The sequence below is a fragment of the Cebidichthys violaceus genome, unplaced genomic scaffold (genome assembly GCF_023349555.1).
Source record: "Cebidichthys violaceus isolate CVI_PGR_0920_01 unplaced genomic scaffold, fCebVio1.0.p SCAF_39, whole genome shotgun sequence".
In the NCBI taxonomy this organism is placed as follows: domain Eukaryota; kingdom Metazoa; phylum Chordata; class Actinopteri; order Perciformes; family Stichaeidae; genus Cebidichthys; species Cebidichthys violaceus.
In genome coordinates this window covers 267,849-283,990 of record NW_027176583.1, presented here as the reverse complement: position 1 = coordinate 283,990, position 16,142 = coordinate 267,849, and the positions used below count along the sequence as shown (strand labels likewise).

Below are 16,142 nucleotides of genomic sequence, written 5' to 3'. Positions count from 1 at the left end.
GTTCCAACAACAAATGCACAATACAGGAGTCTATATACTTGATAATAGGAAACACTCTTGTCAACTGATATTGAATATGAGGCAACCGGTACTTTACAGGTGTACTGTTTAATGTCCAGATAGCCTTCTACTTTTCAAAATGCTGCTGTAGAACAATCTGTTCCTCTCTGAATAGAGTCTCACTGTCACTCTGTTTAGCTTCTCCTGTTCATTCTCTGTTGACCATTATTCCAATAGAAGAGGCCATGGACATTTTTTGGTTACATGACGCCTGGTGTATTGCACTGCTGCACATTTTAACATATTTATTTTATTATCTCTGTTCTGAAAGTGAATTGTGTTTTGTAACAGCAAACGCGTTTGGAGAACCAACACGTTTCTGTGTTACATTGGTTACAGTTTATTATGAAGAGTTAGAGGAACAGAATACGGGGCTTCCTTCACGCGATTCATTTTCAGCCCAAAATTGACAAGCGCGCATTTTTTATTCTGAAAATATCCAAGAGGAAGTGACGCCAATATCCGTTTGCTGCAGTTTTGTTGTGACAGATTAAACTGGCTACTTAACTTCAACCACAAGTCTACCGTAGTTCATTCGTTTTCATCAGATGGAGTGCTGCATTGCATCTGCGCTGTGGTGTTTTGTACCACTTTACTTACTTCTTCACTTCCTGTGTTTTATTTTCGCGGATGCAGACTTCACTCTGCTGTGGGCAGGTCTGTTCGGACACCGGCCAGGTGAGCTAATGACACCTGACTTCACGTGACTTATTGAGTCCCGTTTCTTGTACACAAACGGGGAAACGCATCCGTCTGGTGATGCGATGGGGACAGTCGGTGTCGACGTTTTATTCCCCGATAACCTTGAAGTCAACGAGGTTCAGCACGAAGGAAACGGTTAAACAGTAACCAGCTCACCTGAGCTGTTCGCAGGTCAAACTCCGCACGTTTCACGTAGTGAATCTGGGGATGATTTACACACGTGGTCCTGTGAAGCACCGGTGCTGGAGTAGGTATTCAGATATGTGACTCAGGTAGAAGTAGCAGTAAGTAATTCAAAGGCATTACAATATTTAATGGCAAAAAAGTACATTTCACTTTCAGGACAAAACACAGACACAAAAAGCCTTATATGCATGTATGTTATATTGAGCCCCGTGACTGTTTTTGTTAAGTTATAGCAAAAATGTTAAAAGGGAAAAACAGGACTATCCTAATCCGTAGTCGACTCACACGATTTTGTATAACTATCAACCAAATAGTTAATAGTTTCTCCACAAAGAATCACACAAAAGCATCACATTAAACCTTGCGTTAACCAGAGACATTTCTTCAAAATAAGTCAATCAGCATGAATAAAAGCATAATAAAAATGACTAATAAACTGAAGAACTCTTGGGGGACTGAGATCAAAACGACTGATTTCAATTTAAAAATGTAAAAAAGGAAGACGCGAGGGTCATGTTGACATGGAGTAGTCTCAGCATAAGCCATGCAATGTTGACTTTGTATTTTCTTGTGTTAACCAGAGAATAAACTGAAAGGACTGGTGGTTTGGGTCACTGGAGCCTCCAGTGGTATTGGAGAGGAGCTGGCCTACCAGCTAGCAAAGTGTGGGTCCCGTCTCATCCTGTCCGCCCGACGTGAGGATGAGCTAAAGAGGGTGAAACGTTGCTGTTTAGGTGAGACAATCAAAAACAACTATATATATATATATATATATATATATATAGTTTAGGAAAAGGAAAAACTATATATGCTCAGTTGTGACCAGCTGAATAATTCCTGTAATTCTTTCCTCAAGAGTGCTCCGGCCTTCAGGATGAAGATATCCGTGTTCTTCCACTTGATTTGTTGGAGAGGACATCGCATGAGGAAAAAGCAAAAACCGCAATTCAGTACTTTGGACATGTAAGGGCCACTACAATTCCTCTTTTATAACACAATGTGGTTTCATCATTAGTTTAATTGCAATAAGAACATGTCACAAACTCTCATTCCCAGGCGTGTATTAAAGTTTAACATTGTAAGTTCACATTCAGATCATGCCGTTTCCTTCCTCCCCAGATCGATGTCCTAATTAACAACGGGGGCCGGAGCCAGCGCGCTCTGTGCTTGGAGACCAGCGTTGACGTGTATCAGGCCTTGATGGAGCTCAACTTCCTGGGTACGGTCTCCATCACCAAGCAGGTGCTGCCTCACATGACGCAGCGAGCCACAGGAAGCGTCGTGACCGTCAGCAGCGTGGCCGGCCTCGTCGGGGTGCCACTGTCGACGGGATACGCTGCCAGCAAACACGCTCTTCAGGTGACGGGACCGCAGCTACAACAGTCACATTACTTCATTTCCTTTTTCAGGAATGTTGATTTTTTTATTTTTTTTATCACAGAGGAGCAGGTGTTTATTTATTCATTAGTTCTATCTGTGAAATAAATACTCCTACGTGTGAATAGCTGTTCGTCCTGCTGGCTGATTGGTACCGTTTTGTCTACAGGGTTTCTTTAACTCTCTTCGGACCGAGCTGACTGACTTTCCAAACATACTCATCAGCACGGTGTGTCCTGGGCCTGTGCAGTCACAGATTGTCCAGAATGCCTTCACGGAGGAAGTGCACAAGGTGTTTGTTACAGAGCTGTTGATCCTGAACAATCCTGTATTGTACCCGTATGCGATCCGACGCTAGCTATTTCAGTCGTGGGTTTTCAGTAACCTGTTTTCCTTCCATTACCGAAGCCCATCGCCGCAGCGGGTGACCAGGGCCACAAGATGCCAACGAGTCGCTGTGTGCGCTTAATGCTGGTGGGAATCGCCAACGGCGTCAAGGAGATGTGGATTGCACAGCAGCCCTTCCTCCTGTTCTACTACACCTGGCAGTATGCGCCCACATTAGCCTGGTTCATCACCGACGTGTTGGGCAGAAGAAGGGTGCAGAATTTCAAAGCCGGTCTGGTAGGTGTATAGAATCTAATTTCAGGAAATCTATTTGTACAAAGTCAATATGTTACATATTCAACCAACGCATTGAGGTCTACCTAAGTCTGTCTGGTAAATATGTAACTGGAGCTAGCCACAGATTACTCCTGGACTACTTCTTTGGCTCTGAGCGGATGCCAGGCAACCTGGGGAGACTGCAGGAAGTTGATGGTCCGGCACACAGCGCCCCCTAGAACAAATGACACTTTTACCGATGGACAGAGCTAGGCTAGCTGCTTCCTTGTTTCCAGCTTTTGTGCTAAGCTAAGCTAAGCCAGCGATATATTTAACATAGATGTGAGTGGTTACAACCTTCTCATCTGACTCTTGCAAGAAAGCAGGTTTCCCAAAATGTTGAACTTTTCTTTTGAAGTTGGATGGAGCTCTGCTGGGAATTTTCTAGGTCACTAATTCAAACTCGCTGTCAATCAGCCAGAGGGTCACACAGACTATGGTTGAGATTTAGTTGAGCCAAAATGAGTGGAGACACCTGTTTGGGTGTATAGGTCCCTTTTAGAAACAGCCCCTGTACTACTGAAAAACTAATTTCCCATATTTGAAGATGCATGTAAAGCCAAAACCTTAATGTGAACGGTTGTTTGTGTATGGTTGACCTTGCTCCATTAGACCCAGGACCGGGTGATTTTCATTGTGTCAAAGGACTTAAAATACTTGAATAAAGCAGAACGTGGCAGACATTATGCAAAGCTGTGTCTTGACAGCTTGGGGGGGGGGGGGGGGGGGGGGCTCAGCCAAACTGACCTTGCTTGAGTCTAATAAGAAGAAGACGGTGGCCAGGGTATGACAGTGGGAACGACTACTTCCCCGTGGTTCTGACTGACTGATCGGGGTGCCTGTTGGAATCTGCTGGACAGTGACAGCCGAGGGCCACGAAGAAAGGTCACGTCCAACGGTCCAGACGTGGGAGCGTACTTCAGCAAAAATGCACACGATATTCCTAAACACTGGGGTTCGGGAATGTCAGTCATGCATGCGACTAGGGTTGCAAAGGAAAGTTAAGTTTAGGAATTTTTGGAAATGTTGCACAATTTCAATATACAAATCGCACAACTTAAAATCTAGATCCAATTTACAGCAAACGGTGCTAACTGCCCTCCCTTTCTCTTGCAGGATGCAGACACCGCATTCTTCACTAAGCCCAAGACCTCCTGAAAGTCACATCGTCGAGAGGAAACGCACGAATTCCTGATGTTCGACCAGGAATGCGATACGAAAAGTCTTTGCCTTCATCTCGAAGAAAAACATTTAAAGACACGACTGCTTTGAAAGCTCGGAGCTCGACAGCGTCTGATAAAGATGGGAACCTTTTGACTTCATTAGTTGTTCCTCTCAAATGTTGTGAATCCTACATTTTACTGGCGTTTGTTTGTAACGAGCATCTACAGGTTATGTGGATTTCTGTTTGACGGCCTACATTCATGATTATCTGGGGGTTGTACTGTATATTGGATGTAACAAAGCACTGACCTTTTCAATGCCTAATAAAATTGAGTTGGGATCAATTGTCAAGGTTTGTTTAGTGAAACGTAACAAAACAGCTTCTGCCGAGCTATTTTATTATAAGTATACACAGTTAAACATATCAAAATCAACAATATGTACATAAGAATATGGACAAATTCATTTTAAATTGTAAACAAGTGAATTGTAAACAAAACAATAGCACTAAACTACTTACACATACAGCAAGACAGACTCAAGGCACATCCTTGATATGTCAACCAAACATTAAAACTCTTGTCCCGTTTTTTGTGGACATAAAGGGGGATCACCAAGAAAAGATTGCGAAATGTAAAAAGTACGATAAAACTGGAGGTATGCAGCAGATGTCATCTAGAGGGGAGGAGAGCAAATGTATCCACTTCTTTTCTTTCTTTTTTTTTTTTTTTTAAGCACAAACATTAACAAACAAACCCAAAAACCGTGTGCTTTGGTGGAAACCTAATCGGGGATTTCTTCTTCTTCTTCGAGGTGCTGATCCAGGAGGTAGTCCACAGAGTCAGTTCAAATCCGTTAACGACATTTTGCAACTTGTTTGCAAGAGTGCAATGGTGATGCAACTGCTTCTTCCTCTGTGGTGCAGGAAATGAAGCACTCAAGAAGTCAAATTAATGTGAAAACTGAGTAGGTTCCCATCAGTTTTCTGAACTCAAGTGAGTCGATGGTTTAAGAAGCAAAACTCCTAAATTGATTGAACAGCTTCCACGTGGATTTCATGATGACCATTGACTTTGGAAATGGACATTTTGCTGCGGTAGTACCGGCTGAACCACATCCTCCTACCTCTCTATGTCCAGCAGAAGATGTCAGAGGCAGGGGAAGTGGAGCGGGGCTGAGGAGTAAATCGGGTATCCTAGAGGGGGATCGGCTGCCTGAACAGTGAGGTTCCTCAGCATGAAGGGGTGAGCCTGGATGCTGTAACGCTCCTCGTCATCATTGGTAGCATACAGGAGCTCCCAGGAAAGGTTTGCCCACTGGCCTCGCACTCCCTCTCCATTCAGACGACCCACTTGCACCAGCTGCTCCTGCAGGGACAGGACTCGCCCTGTGTAGGTACCCTGTGGACAAGGACAAGTCGATGATGCAAATGAAACGCACACCTTTCGCCGAGATTGCCTCCGAATTGCTATTTTAAAATGCCCTCCATTTTTATTCCAATTACTGAATAAGAAAAAGCTGTAGCTAAGGTATCGACAAGAGTAGCTCAGGCAGGATGTAAACAAGGACGGGTGTGATTACCATAGCGAGGTCATGTCCTAGAGAGAACAGGAAGGGTTTCTCCTGAAGGACACTGTCGTGCCAGCCTTTCTCTGTCACCAGGCCAATGTACCAATCCCTTTCATATTCCTCCAAGGTGCTGAACAACTCCTCAGGGGACTCCATGGGCCCCAGGCTTGCTTGATCAAACAGCAGCTTGAAACTGAACCTGATGGCGAACATAGAGGCAGAATTCAATAAAATATATTTTTGATCGGTTACCAAAAACCTAGAAACTAACCGACAATTTTACCTGAAAGCCCGAAGCGCAAGCTGGTAAAGTTCTTTACTCGAGGAGAGCCAGTCGAGTCCTTCCGTCCATGGTACGTCTCCACAATAGAGTCTGTAGACGTAACTGGGACTGGTGAAGGCGGACTCTGCTCCCAGTGAGACGAGACATGAAAGTGCAACCTGTGCGTGCAGCTCTTTCAAAGCGTCGTCCTCCTTCAGGGCTTTGGTCATGTCCTCTGAGGTCTCGCCCTGCACAGCAGGCCCAAACTGCCCCAAGGTGAACCGAAACCAGTCCTCAGGAAACAAAGACCTGAGCTGCAGCAAGCGGGATGGCAGCAAAGGTGCAGTCCTCCACGCCGTTGGGAGGTTGAACACCTCCGACTGCGGGCAGTTGAAGTTCAGCTGAGGGAGAGAGCCGGGACTCTCTCTGAAGACCTCTGAAATCCGGCCTTTATCGACTGCCGGCATCCCGATGCCCAAACCCAGAGGCTGCAGCGGCTGCAGGGCAGAGAGAGCCATGTTTTCAAAAAGGCTGTCCATCTCCACAGAGCCTGGCAGAGAGGCCCCCGTCTGCGGCGCTGCGTGTCCAGGCTGCGCCTCTGCGGTCACCAACGCCACCGTCCGCCTGGCTGGTTGAGGTCCAAATAAGTCGTCCTCATCTGACCAATCGCCAAAGGAAGTCAAACTGGAGCTGTCCTGTCTGAACCTGAGAGAAGACACATTGGATTCCACCACGACAGCCTCAGCTGGCTGGTTACAGGCGGTCTGAGCCAACTGGGAAGACTGGGACTTCCTGCCTCCGACCCCTGGCCCTTCTTCATTGCTCCATAGAAATCCTTTATGCTTCTGCACACAGTATCGCAGGAGCAACCAGACCAGTGCCTTCAGGAAGTCATCCTGCAGTTTCCTCAAGTTGTCGTGAGAGTCAATGATGCCAGAGAGCACATTTCGGGCATCAGAGTAGACTCGCACCGCAAGGGCAGCGCATGGGGTGAGGGCGTTTCCCCAGTGCAGGTTCAAGCCCTGGGTGAAACCAAGCCGCTCGGGACGCTCAAAAGCAGCCTCGAACACCTCGTCCACCCGCCGTGCTTCCACTGTGTGGCAAGACGTCTCCTGCAGCTCCAGACCCTGGAACAAACCATATTGTACCATCGCGTTGTAAATGACTGCAGTGATTCTTGAAAGACAAAAAAAAACAAAAAAAAAAAAAACGGAAGGATTCAGTACCTTAATGTTGACTGTACAGTAGCCATAGCCTCTCTCCAAGATCATTATCCAAACCATACGGTCCTGAAAGCGCCCAAGAAAATGAGAGCCTGGGGCTAAAGAACCTACAGATGGGGGAGAAAATCATCAGCCATCCATGCATCCAACATGCAAAGAGATCATGTAACACACACACACACACACACACACACACACACACACACACACACACACACACACACACACACGTAATGGTGCACACTCCCTTCATTTTGCATCAGCTGTGCGTCCCTCTGTTGACTGTATGGATAACAGAGATACTGGATGAGCTGCAGGCAGACATGTACCATCACAGTTGTACAGGAAGGTCATGATACTGTTTTAACTGCGTGACTGCACAGAGATCTAAATATTCCATCTTTTCTTAGCCTTAGTTTTCCCATTAGTGTCTAAAAGTTCCCTCCTTTTATAGCAAACCGCTGGCAAAAGACAGACATTTATTTTGACGAAGATGAAACAGAAATGGCTTTTGTTTGAAGACGACTAGCACTCGCTCAAGAATAATGTCAGGTCCCACGACGACGTCTCAGAATAGTCCCGGTCGTACCTCATGATGGAAAGTGACAACCCGGGCAGACTCCTTCCCGCTCGCTGCTCCACGGCCCCCAGTGTGAGCGAAGCAAGAGAACACTACAAACTGCCATCGCTAGACTGCGAGCATCCACCTTAACAAGCGCTTATTCTGAATTATACATCACAGCTACAGCACCCCAAGCTCACAAGAAAGAAAAAAAAAAAAAAGATTGAGCGACGACATCACCCCAGCAGCTTTATTCGGTTTTGAAAAATCAATCCATAAATGATGATTCTCTGCTTGGTGGTTCCTTCTCTTGCCCCCTCCTGACTGAGCAACAGAACACAATCCCAGCAGCAGCTCTGTTTCTCTTACGAGCATTATGCGCTTAATGGTGTGGAAAGATTTGAATGTAATGAATACGGATCAGAGCTATTTTATTTTTTTTTTTTTTTTTTTGGGTCACTTCACAGGAAGCTCAACTGGATCATGCAAGTTTGCGTTGCTGCTCCCAACAGCATTCCTCTTACTATTAAACCGTAGGTGATGGTTCAACGCTCTCTGATCTGCACACTGTCCCTACTTCACCCACAGAAAGGTTTAGACACTGTGATTATAGGTCAAGTTAGGAGGGGGGGGGGGTCGCAATATAACAGCATAGCTATATTTAAAAATCATGTTAATAATCCACATATGATAAAATAATCCACTGCCTCTTAAATTAGCTTTTGTACAGTTATGGTTCCATATTTCTTTTATAATATTAACTTTTGAATATAGTGAAAAACAAACAATATAAAATATTGAAACTTTTAATTAATCCAATTGACGAGATTAAGAGAATATCAAATACAAATATTTTTTTTGAAATGTGTTATATATCATTATTGCCCCAAACATTTGTGAACTATTAACTGATGGGTAAAATATATATTTTTAATAATAAAACAATTATTTGCAGCCATTATTTATTTAGCTCTCAATGAACACTACAATAGAATATTGCAAATATAGATTTGCAGAATAATAACTCGTAACAAGATTATATTAAAAAAAAAAGAAAAAAAAAAAGAAGAAGATATAAAGGATGCACAACTAACCCAGTGACCCTCTTGCGAAGGCCGTCCTCAGAGCAGAGGCCAGACTTCCGCTCATCTGCTGGTAGAAGATGGAGTCCGGGCAGGGACAGGCGGTACCTACGGGGCCCGGCCAACTGCGCTGGGGCCTGGGGAACCCCACCAGGAAGATGGGCAGAGTGAAGAGGGGCAGCAGAGGGGCGGAGAGAAGGGCAGACAGGGTCACCACCGCCAGCAGCAGTGGACATAGGGAGGCGTTCAGAGCCAAGAGGGTTCCTGCCGACTGACGCCGCTGCTTCTTCTCTGTCCAAGATGTCACCAGCACAGTCAGGGTGAACTTTAGCTTGGTGAGGAACTGGGTCAGTCTGTCGATCAGGAGGCCCACCTGGATTAGAAACGCACATAAAGAGCACTGATCTACTGAAGCACCATCAGGTCTTATCAGCTGTAGATGGAATACACCGTATGTTTGAGATATTTGTGTGCTTCATTTACTTTTTATTACTTTGTTTTGACCAAACAAAAGGGGGTCAAAGAGGCCGTTGCGTCTGGCGGATGTGTGGTGGAAATGAGGGGAAAAATGAGGAGTGTTGAGCTCACCAGAAGAAGCTGAACTCCAGTGCCCAGGTTGTCCCAACCCGGCAGCATGTTGTTTCCAGCCGCAAGCCGCACCAAGACCACCAGCACCATCTGCAGCAGAGCGTCCTCTGAATTCTGCCACACCTGCACAGCAACGGGTGATTAATCACAGTTCATTTTAAGAATGAACAAATAACGAAACATTAACCATTTGCTTGTAGTCGCTTTAAAAAGAAGGTATTTACTGCGGCATATATTTTCTGCGCGTTCCGTTCATATCGCTACATAGACTCTGAGCGACAGCGAGTGTCAACGTACCACTCTGAAGGCCCGTGTGAATCCCACACTGAGGGAAACCCTGTGGAGCAGATGCAGAGATGTGTCCATAGACAGGAAAGCAATCATTGCAAATGGAGACACTGTGAAGTAAAACACACAGTGATTGCAGGTCAGAAACACATTCAGATACAAAGCACTGTTTTTAAATCACAACTGAGATTGGACAACATCAGACTTCAAAATACACATTATAACAAGCTCACCAAGATAAAGAAGGACTCTTCTGATTGCTGCGGCGATGTATAATCCTCTGTTCCTCTGCTTGAATGTCTGCACATTGGACATGCCTTTAGGGTACAGGGGATTGAGGAACACCCCTCCAAAAACATAGGCCCCCTGGATTTCTCTGAGAGCCCAACAGAAGCAGAAGAGCACGAGGAGGAGGAAGCTGACAGGAGCCTGGGGTCCCATAGCCCAGCTCTGGGACTGAGCTGAACCGAGGAAGTAATGCAACAGCCCCGCCTCTGCCATCGCCACCAAAAACAGGCTCAAATACAGCAGCAGCTCCCTGCAGCCCAGATTCCAGCCAAAGGAGCCGGGAGGAGGAGGTGGCGACCCCCCCTTTCGAATTCCACGATCCCCAAAAGCTGCCCTGGGACCACTGCAGAGCGCGCCAACCTGGCTGAGGTCCAGGCTCAGCAGAAATCCCGTAGAGATGGAGAAGAGAACCACACCCAGTGTTGACGGGATGAAGTAATTACACACAGCTACGCCAGCAGATATGCCGAACATCAACAGCAGCCTACGGGACAGCGTACACACACACACAACGGGTCAGTGCTGATGACACACAGGTTACCGTCACTGTTGGGACTATTAGGATCTGATGAGAACTAGTTATACAAATATAACCAGAGCCTTCATTGGAGCCAGATATTCTTTATATTGATCTCATGGCATAAGAGGGATCCATTTACAAACATGTTGTGGTTGATTCAGTTGTTTACGACTTTCAGATTTTCTACTGTAGCGTAAAACTGCAGATGAAAGCGACGGCTGAAGCTCTTTCAACACGTACCTGAGGTTGCTGGACATGGGCGAGCCTCCTAAGCCGAAAACAAGAGCCTGCTCCATGCCCCAGAGGAGCAGGGCATCGAGGGGAGGCAGGATACCTAGCGCCCACAGCAGAGGCAGGAAAAGGAACAGCACATGCAGAATCTGGCTTGCCAGTTGGAGCTCAGGGACGGGGCCCGAGAACCTGAAATCAGAGCAATTGAGATGAAGTGTGGCAGCGAACATTCTAAGAAGTCATTCTACAAGAGGACAAGTCAACCGTGTTGCTGTTGCTCACCTATCTGCCACGTCCACAGCGATGAAAATAAAAATGTAGAGGGGCCGTGTGAGTGGGGTGATCTCATAAGTGTCCTGTGCCTGGAAAGTGGCCGTCTCCGTGGCCGTATTTACGATGAGGGAATACTCAGCTATACACAGCGTCACCCAGCTCAGGACAAAGACGACAAGGGATATGCCAATGCTGCCATAAAGAGCAGTCAGTCTGCCGAGGAACACGTACCATGTCCCAAAGCCACAGAGCACCCCGGCTAGCATCGTGTGCAGCACCACATTCAGTCCAAAACGCTTCCCCGGGGCAATGAATCGAACCGTCTCTGGGCTGACGCAGTGGGTGAATTCCACATCCTCTTCATCAACCAGGATGTTGGGCGCGCCTAGTCTCTCCACGGTGCCGCTCCTCTGAGTGGCATACAGTGCCAGGGCCTGGACACCCGCTGCGGCCCCGAACATCAGCATACCAGAGAGCACTGTGGCGTGGAGCTCCTGGAGCAGCTGCAGCTGGCAGAGCAGCGTACCGATGCCCCCGAAAAGCCATGGCGTCAAGAACAAGACCACCTGATTGACGTAGACATACGGTGGGGCACAGTAGCCCAACTTGAAGCGTGGACCCCCCAACACCGTCTGGGGGAAGCGCTTCCAGAAGAACTCCTGCTTGTACTCGTTAAGAAGGGGCACATCTGGCCCCATTCTGACCATTCCCAAAGGGGTGGCAGGTCATCTCCACACCGCTGAAGTCGGGGGTCCATTCATCGTCCCGTGCACAAGGAGGCTGTCTGCAATGAAGCACATCTTCAGTTAGCAGGCAATGGAGACATCACCTTTAAATCAAACAAACCGGAGACGCAGTACATCGTTGACATTGTCATACAAGAGGACCCTAGTCTGTGGCTCCCATGCAGTAACGCTACACAAACTGAAGTTGAATAAGTAGTAAATAACACAGCTGTAATACTCTCAGTGAGTTAACTCATGTTGGATGTTGTCGTCAGCACCTGGTATTATTATGAGTCTCCAATAAAAGTGGATGTTTTAATAACAAAGCAATCGCTCCTTCGGTTTCTGATGTTCAGCACAAAATGAAAATATTGCACACAAACGCCAGAGCAACAGCTGCCGAGTTGCCATGAAAACATCACACATAAGCAGTAGCCACGGATGCGCTAACGTGGGCTAACCTGCTCAAGCTAGTACCCCGAGACATTTAACCAAACCAGGTGAATAGCTCGAAGTAAAATTAGTTTCTGCGCCTCCCAGAGACTGGTCTGCTCTTTTTTTTTTACGTTAGCTAGATGTGTTGTTGTTGTTGTTGTTAGCTAGCGATGCCAGCAAGTCGTTTCAGCTTGACAAACCGTTAGCTTGCTAGCATTAACAGGTAAATAACAGCAGGTTGGCAACCTGGGCTGACACTGGTTTGAGACTAACTCACCGTTAAGAGCAGGAAAAACCACTGCAGCCCAGCTGTGTGTAATAAATGACGATATAGGTAGAATTGTGGGGAAATAGCCGGAAATCGCCAACATTTACATTAGCAGCGAGCTAATCGCTCGAAAGCCAAGCAACATCGGCACAATACAACAGACAGCTTGTAACCAATCGGGGTGGAGAGTCGGAGAGAGCGCGTCCCTTGATTGGTTGAAACACGTACGCCCCGCCCCTACATCTTCTAACCCCGCCTCTTTCTCCACACACATCATCATAACAAAAGAGAACAATATTTATGAAGGTTGAGGTAACGAAAGGCCATCAGCACATTCAAATACATCACTGATGATTATGGGTCAGTGTTGAGGACGTGTCTGTACCGGCCTCTCTTTGTATATAAACGCGCGCGCACCTGACACAGTCTGTATATGTTTTGCACATTTTAGTTGTTCTCTGCATTTTAAACATGAACTCATTAAACAGCAGTTGCATGTTGGCTGTTCAGTGAAACACAGAACACACACAGTGAGTGGTATGCGCGCTCCGTTGCACAAAATTGTCATCCGGATGAGTTTCCCAACATATACCAGCAACATTCGGAACACACTGGATTACAACGTTCGGATGGGACGCTGCGATTAAAACGGGCAGCGTGTACCTGAGCAGTTAATCCACGAGTGATCACCTGTGCAGGGAGTATAAAAAAAACCCGGAGAAAAACTTTGTCACAATGCTGTCACGGTTTGACAGGTGACACGGGATATTTGTTTAAATCAAAGACTAATTTAAGAGGGAATAAGTGATGATAAACGACTATAGCCAGCAACTGTCAATATCATATAGGTATAAGATAGAGCAGGTCTATCAGCCTCTATTTTATCAGGGAACATTAGTCGTCAGTTTAACTTTCAACTGTACCAATCTATATTAGAATTTGTATTGTATGAAAAATTGACAGAACGACAGGAATAAGTCACCTAAAACATGCGGATACCCTCCTCAATAAATAACAAAGGATCCAACTTGCTTCCCACTGAACAATGAAAAGACCATCCCTCTTTGCAATACTAATGACATTAAATTACACGTTAAGGGCTTGTTTATCCTCCATCTCCTAAATATATTCTTAACCAGTGTCTTTAAATCCTGATTCTAATGCGCTTATTTGACCCCAAAAATCTGACATAGGATTGGAAATATTAATATTACATTCTAAATCCTTGTTATCATGTTCTTAATACATAAAAAGAGCAAATCCTACAAGTATTTTATTATTTCAATATAATGAAAGTGTTTGTGGTCAAGTGTCTGCCTCTCCAAAAGGTTTTCAATTTAGAGAGAAGGAGGGCAAAAAGGAGGATCATGAAGTGATCAACGAAAAGCCAAAATATCAACACAAAGAAAGATAATAACCTGGAGCCAAGGAGATTAAATTGTTGTTGTTATTCTTCACTGGGACTGGGGGGGGGGGGGGGGGGGGGGGGGGGGGGGGGTGAGCAGGACGTTTTGTTTCCTTGTCATCTTGAAAAAGCAATCTCTGCTCTGTGTAGGACACAATAAACTATAACAGCAGAAAAGCCCGTCAGTCACGACAACATGTATTGCACCTTGTAATCCTCCCATAGCACCACTTATTTAAAATCACTCCTCCATTTTTGTTATAGCTGCCTGATGAAGAATATCAACTTGAAGACTGAAGAGTTATTAATGGATGCAAATGCAAACATTATGAAATACAAAAGACTGACACCAAATTGGCTACAATCTGCAAAAAAGCAGCCCATCCTGACGGTGGTCTGAAAATTGATTCGTGTTGAGGAAATTGGATATTTGTCGGTTGTTTGGTTACCTTGTTTTGGCCATTTAAGACGCGCTCTGTGTGATTGAAATAATGTGATAAATGATACGCAAGTTCAATAATGTGGTAAATCGCATGCAGGCAAGTCCAGAAATGAAAACCAGTTAAGATTTAATGCTGCCATCCAAAATATCTGCACAAAATAAGAGCATTTTTCCTTTTCATAATAATTGTCACTCTCACTGCATTCTTTTATGTGTATTTCCTCTCTCTCTCTCTCTCTCTCTCTCTCTCTCCATTCACTCTTTATTCCAGGGAGCCTCACAGAAAACAAATTACAGGAAAATGACAAGCGACAACAATAACTCAATGACAGATTTCAAGAGAAGCAATATGGCAAGATTGTTTTTTGAATAGAGGATGTATTTGTGGGGATGAAAAATGAACTCCGGGACATAATATGCACCTTTTGAAAACAAAATAATCTATATTTTCATTATCTGAATTTGTTTGCCATCAGCAGCCAAATGTGGGGAAAACATTTTATTTTTTTTGAACAGCAATTCCAAGTCAAGTGATGATGTCGATGTAATTGTAACCTCCACCGAAGCCCTTCTGACGCTAATGCAAAGCTGATGAATGTGTAACGCATGTGGAGCTGTTGAGTGAATGTTTGTTCATCCATTACATGTACGGGCGCTTAATGCTTTGATAAGCATTGCGCAAGATGCGGCATTATCTTTCAGCGTCAAACATCAATCAATGTCCTCGACCCTCTCACTTCACCCACGACATCACAACCGATGCTGGAACCGGAGTAGATAGCAGTGAAAACACACGGTCCATTCAGCAATTATTCACAGAGTCTTGGACTAATGGTGCTCTGAATTCACAGACACAGCAAATGTAGGGAGTTCGTGGACCAGAAGTAATGGCCCCATACAGAGCATGTGTTTTTCTGTGTGGACATGTGTGTGTGTGTGTGTGTGTGTGTGTGTGTGTGTGTGTGTGAGAGGGCATCATCTATAACTGATTCAAAACAAGCACAAACATGTCTAATTATGAATCCCGGCCACAACTGTAGAGACCGACTCACTTTCCCCTCTCCACCCTCTCTCTCTCTCTCTCTCTCTCTCTCTCTCTCTCTCTCTCTCTCTCTCTCTCTCTCCTCTCTCTCTCTCTCTCTCTCTCTCTCTCTCTCTCTCTCCCCCCCTCCCCTCGTTCCCTCCCGCCCGAGCCAGGCTCCATATCAGGCAGATGAAAACATAACCTGTCACATTCCATCCCATTAAACCAGCTACGAACCATGTGGTCTACTCACATGGAGGAGCAACGAGAGGCAGAGAGAGAGAGAGAGGGAGAGAGAGAGAGAGAGAGGGAGAGAGAGAGAGACGGAGAGAGAGAGAGAGCAGTGCATCCGAATTCACTCAGGACTGATGAATTATTCACAATCTTTATGCTAATGTCATATTAATGTTGAAAATACTGACGGATACGCAAAGTGAAGCATACTGTATGAAGTGGTATGCTCACTATAAACTTACACATAGGCATAAAATGGCATTAAAACAGTGATATTTCTAACATATCCATACTGCACATACTGTACATCAATATGAAGTGTGTAATTATCCTTTGCAATACCTAATGCATTTGAGAGCTCTCCCAGATGTCCCAAATCTGTGCATTAGAGGGTTTTTTAAATTTTTTTTTTTTATATGCGAGTCCATCAGCTGCCATTTGATGTCAGGGAGAGCAAGGTAATGACAGTGCACTCACTTGCACAGTCATTAGCCCCGCTTAATGCTGGGAATTAACACAAATTAAGTGAAGTTAAGTACATGCATTAGAGGAGCTTGTTTGGGGAGAGCTT

At 45.4% G+C, this 16,142-nt stretch overlaps 2 protein-coding genes across 3 annotated transcripts; one reads left to right on the top strand and one right to left on the bottom strand.

The window, feature by feature from the left end:
- The first annotated feature begins 519 nt into the window (after nucleotides 1-519).
- On the top strand, nucleotides 520-4,496 carry dhrs7 (dehydrogenase/reductase (SDR family) member 7). Its single transcript, XM_068726417.1, has 7 exons — nucleotides 520-738; nucleotides 1,530-1,682; nucleotides 1,805-1,911; nucleotides 2,068-2,307; nucleotides 2,495-2,617; nucleotides 2,734-2,949; nucleotides 4,105-4,496. The coding sequence occupies exons 1-7, from the start codon at nucleotides 609-611 to the stop codon at nucleotides 4,144-4,146; spliced, it is 1,011 nt and encodes a 336-aa protein (XP_068582518.1). The 5' UTR covers nucleotides 520-608; the 3' UTR covers nucleotides 4,147-4,496.
- A 37-nt stretch (nucleotides 4,497-4,533) lies between these two features.
- On the bottom strand, nucleotides 4,534-12,614 carry pcnx4 (pecanex 4). 2 transcript variants are annotated; one of them, XM_068726412.1, is made up of 11 exons: nucleotides 12,476-12,614; nucleotides 11,048-11,822; nucleotides 10,775-10,954; nucleotides 9,960-10,498; nucleotides 9,736-9,836; nucleotides 9,439-9,561; nucleotides 8,863-9,223; nucleotides 7,210-7,313; nucleotides 6,005-7,110; nucleotides 5,734-5,920; nucleotides 4,534-5,552 (listed from the first exon to the last, which is right to left on the bottom strand). In XM_068726412.1, the coding sequence occupies exons 2-11, from the start codon at nucleotides 11,743-11,745 to the stop codon at nucleotides 5,301-5,303; spliced, it is 3,651 nt and encodes a 1,216-aa protein (XP_068582513.1). In that variant the 5' UTR covers nucleotides 11,746-11,822; nucleotides 12,476-12,614; the 3' UTR covers nucleotides 4,534-5,300. The 2 variants fall into 2 exon arrangements, with proteins under 2 accessions (XP_068582513.1, XP_068582514.1); XM_068726413.1 differs by having other exon boundaries at nucleotides 11,048-11,818.
- Between the last annotated feature and the right edge of the window lie 3,528 nt (nucleotides 12,615-16,142).

Excerpts from the sequence above, each read along its gene's own strand:
- dhrs7 (XM_068726417.1), top strand. The coding sequence starts at position 609 with ATGGAGTGCTGCATTGCATCTGCGCTGTGGTGTTTTGTACCACTTTAC. Across the intron at positions 739-1,529 it reads TCTGTTCGGACACCGGCCAG|AGAATAAACTGAAAGGACTG; the intron begins GTGAGCTAATGA and ends TGTGTTAACCAG. Across the intron at positions 1,912-2,067 it reads CAATTCAGTACTTTGGACAT|ATCGATGTCCTAATTAACAA; the intron begins GTAAGGGCCACT and ends CTTCCTCCCCAG.
- pcnx4 (XM_068726412.1), bottom strand. The coding sequence starts at position 11,745 with ATGGTCAGAATGGGGCCAGATGTGCCCCTTCTTAACGAGTACAAGCAG. Across the intron at positions 10,955-11,047 it reads GCTGTGGACGTGGCAGATAG|GTTCTCGGGCCCCGTCCCTG; the intron begins GTGAGCAACAGC and ends CTCTGATTTCAG. Across the intron at positions 7,111-7,209 it reads ACTGTACAGTCAACATTAAG|GGTCTGGAGCTGCAGGAGAC; the intron begins GTACTGAATCCT and ends GGTTTGTTCCAG.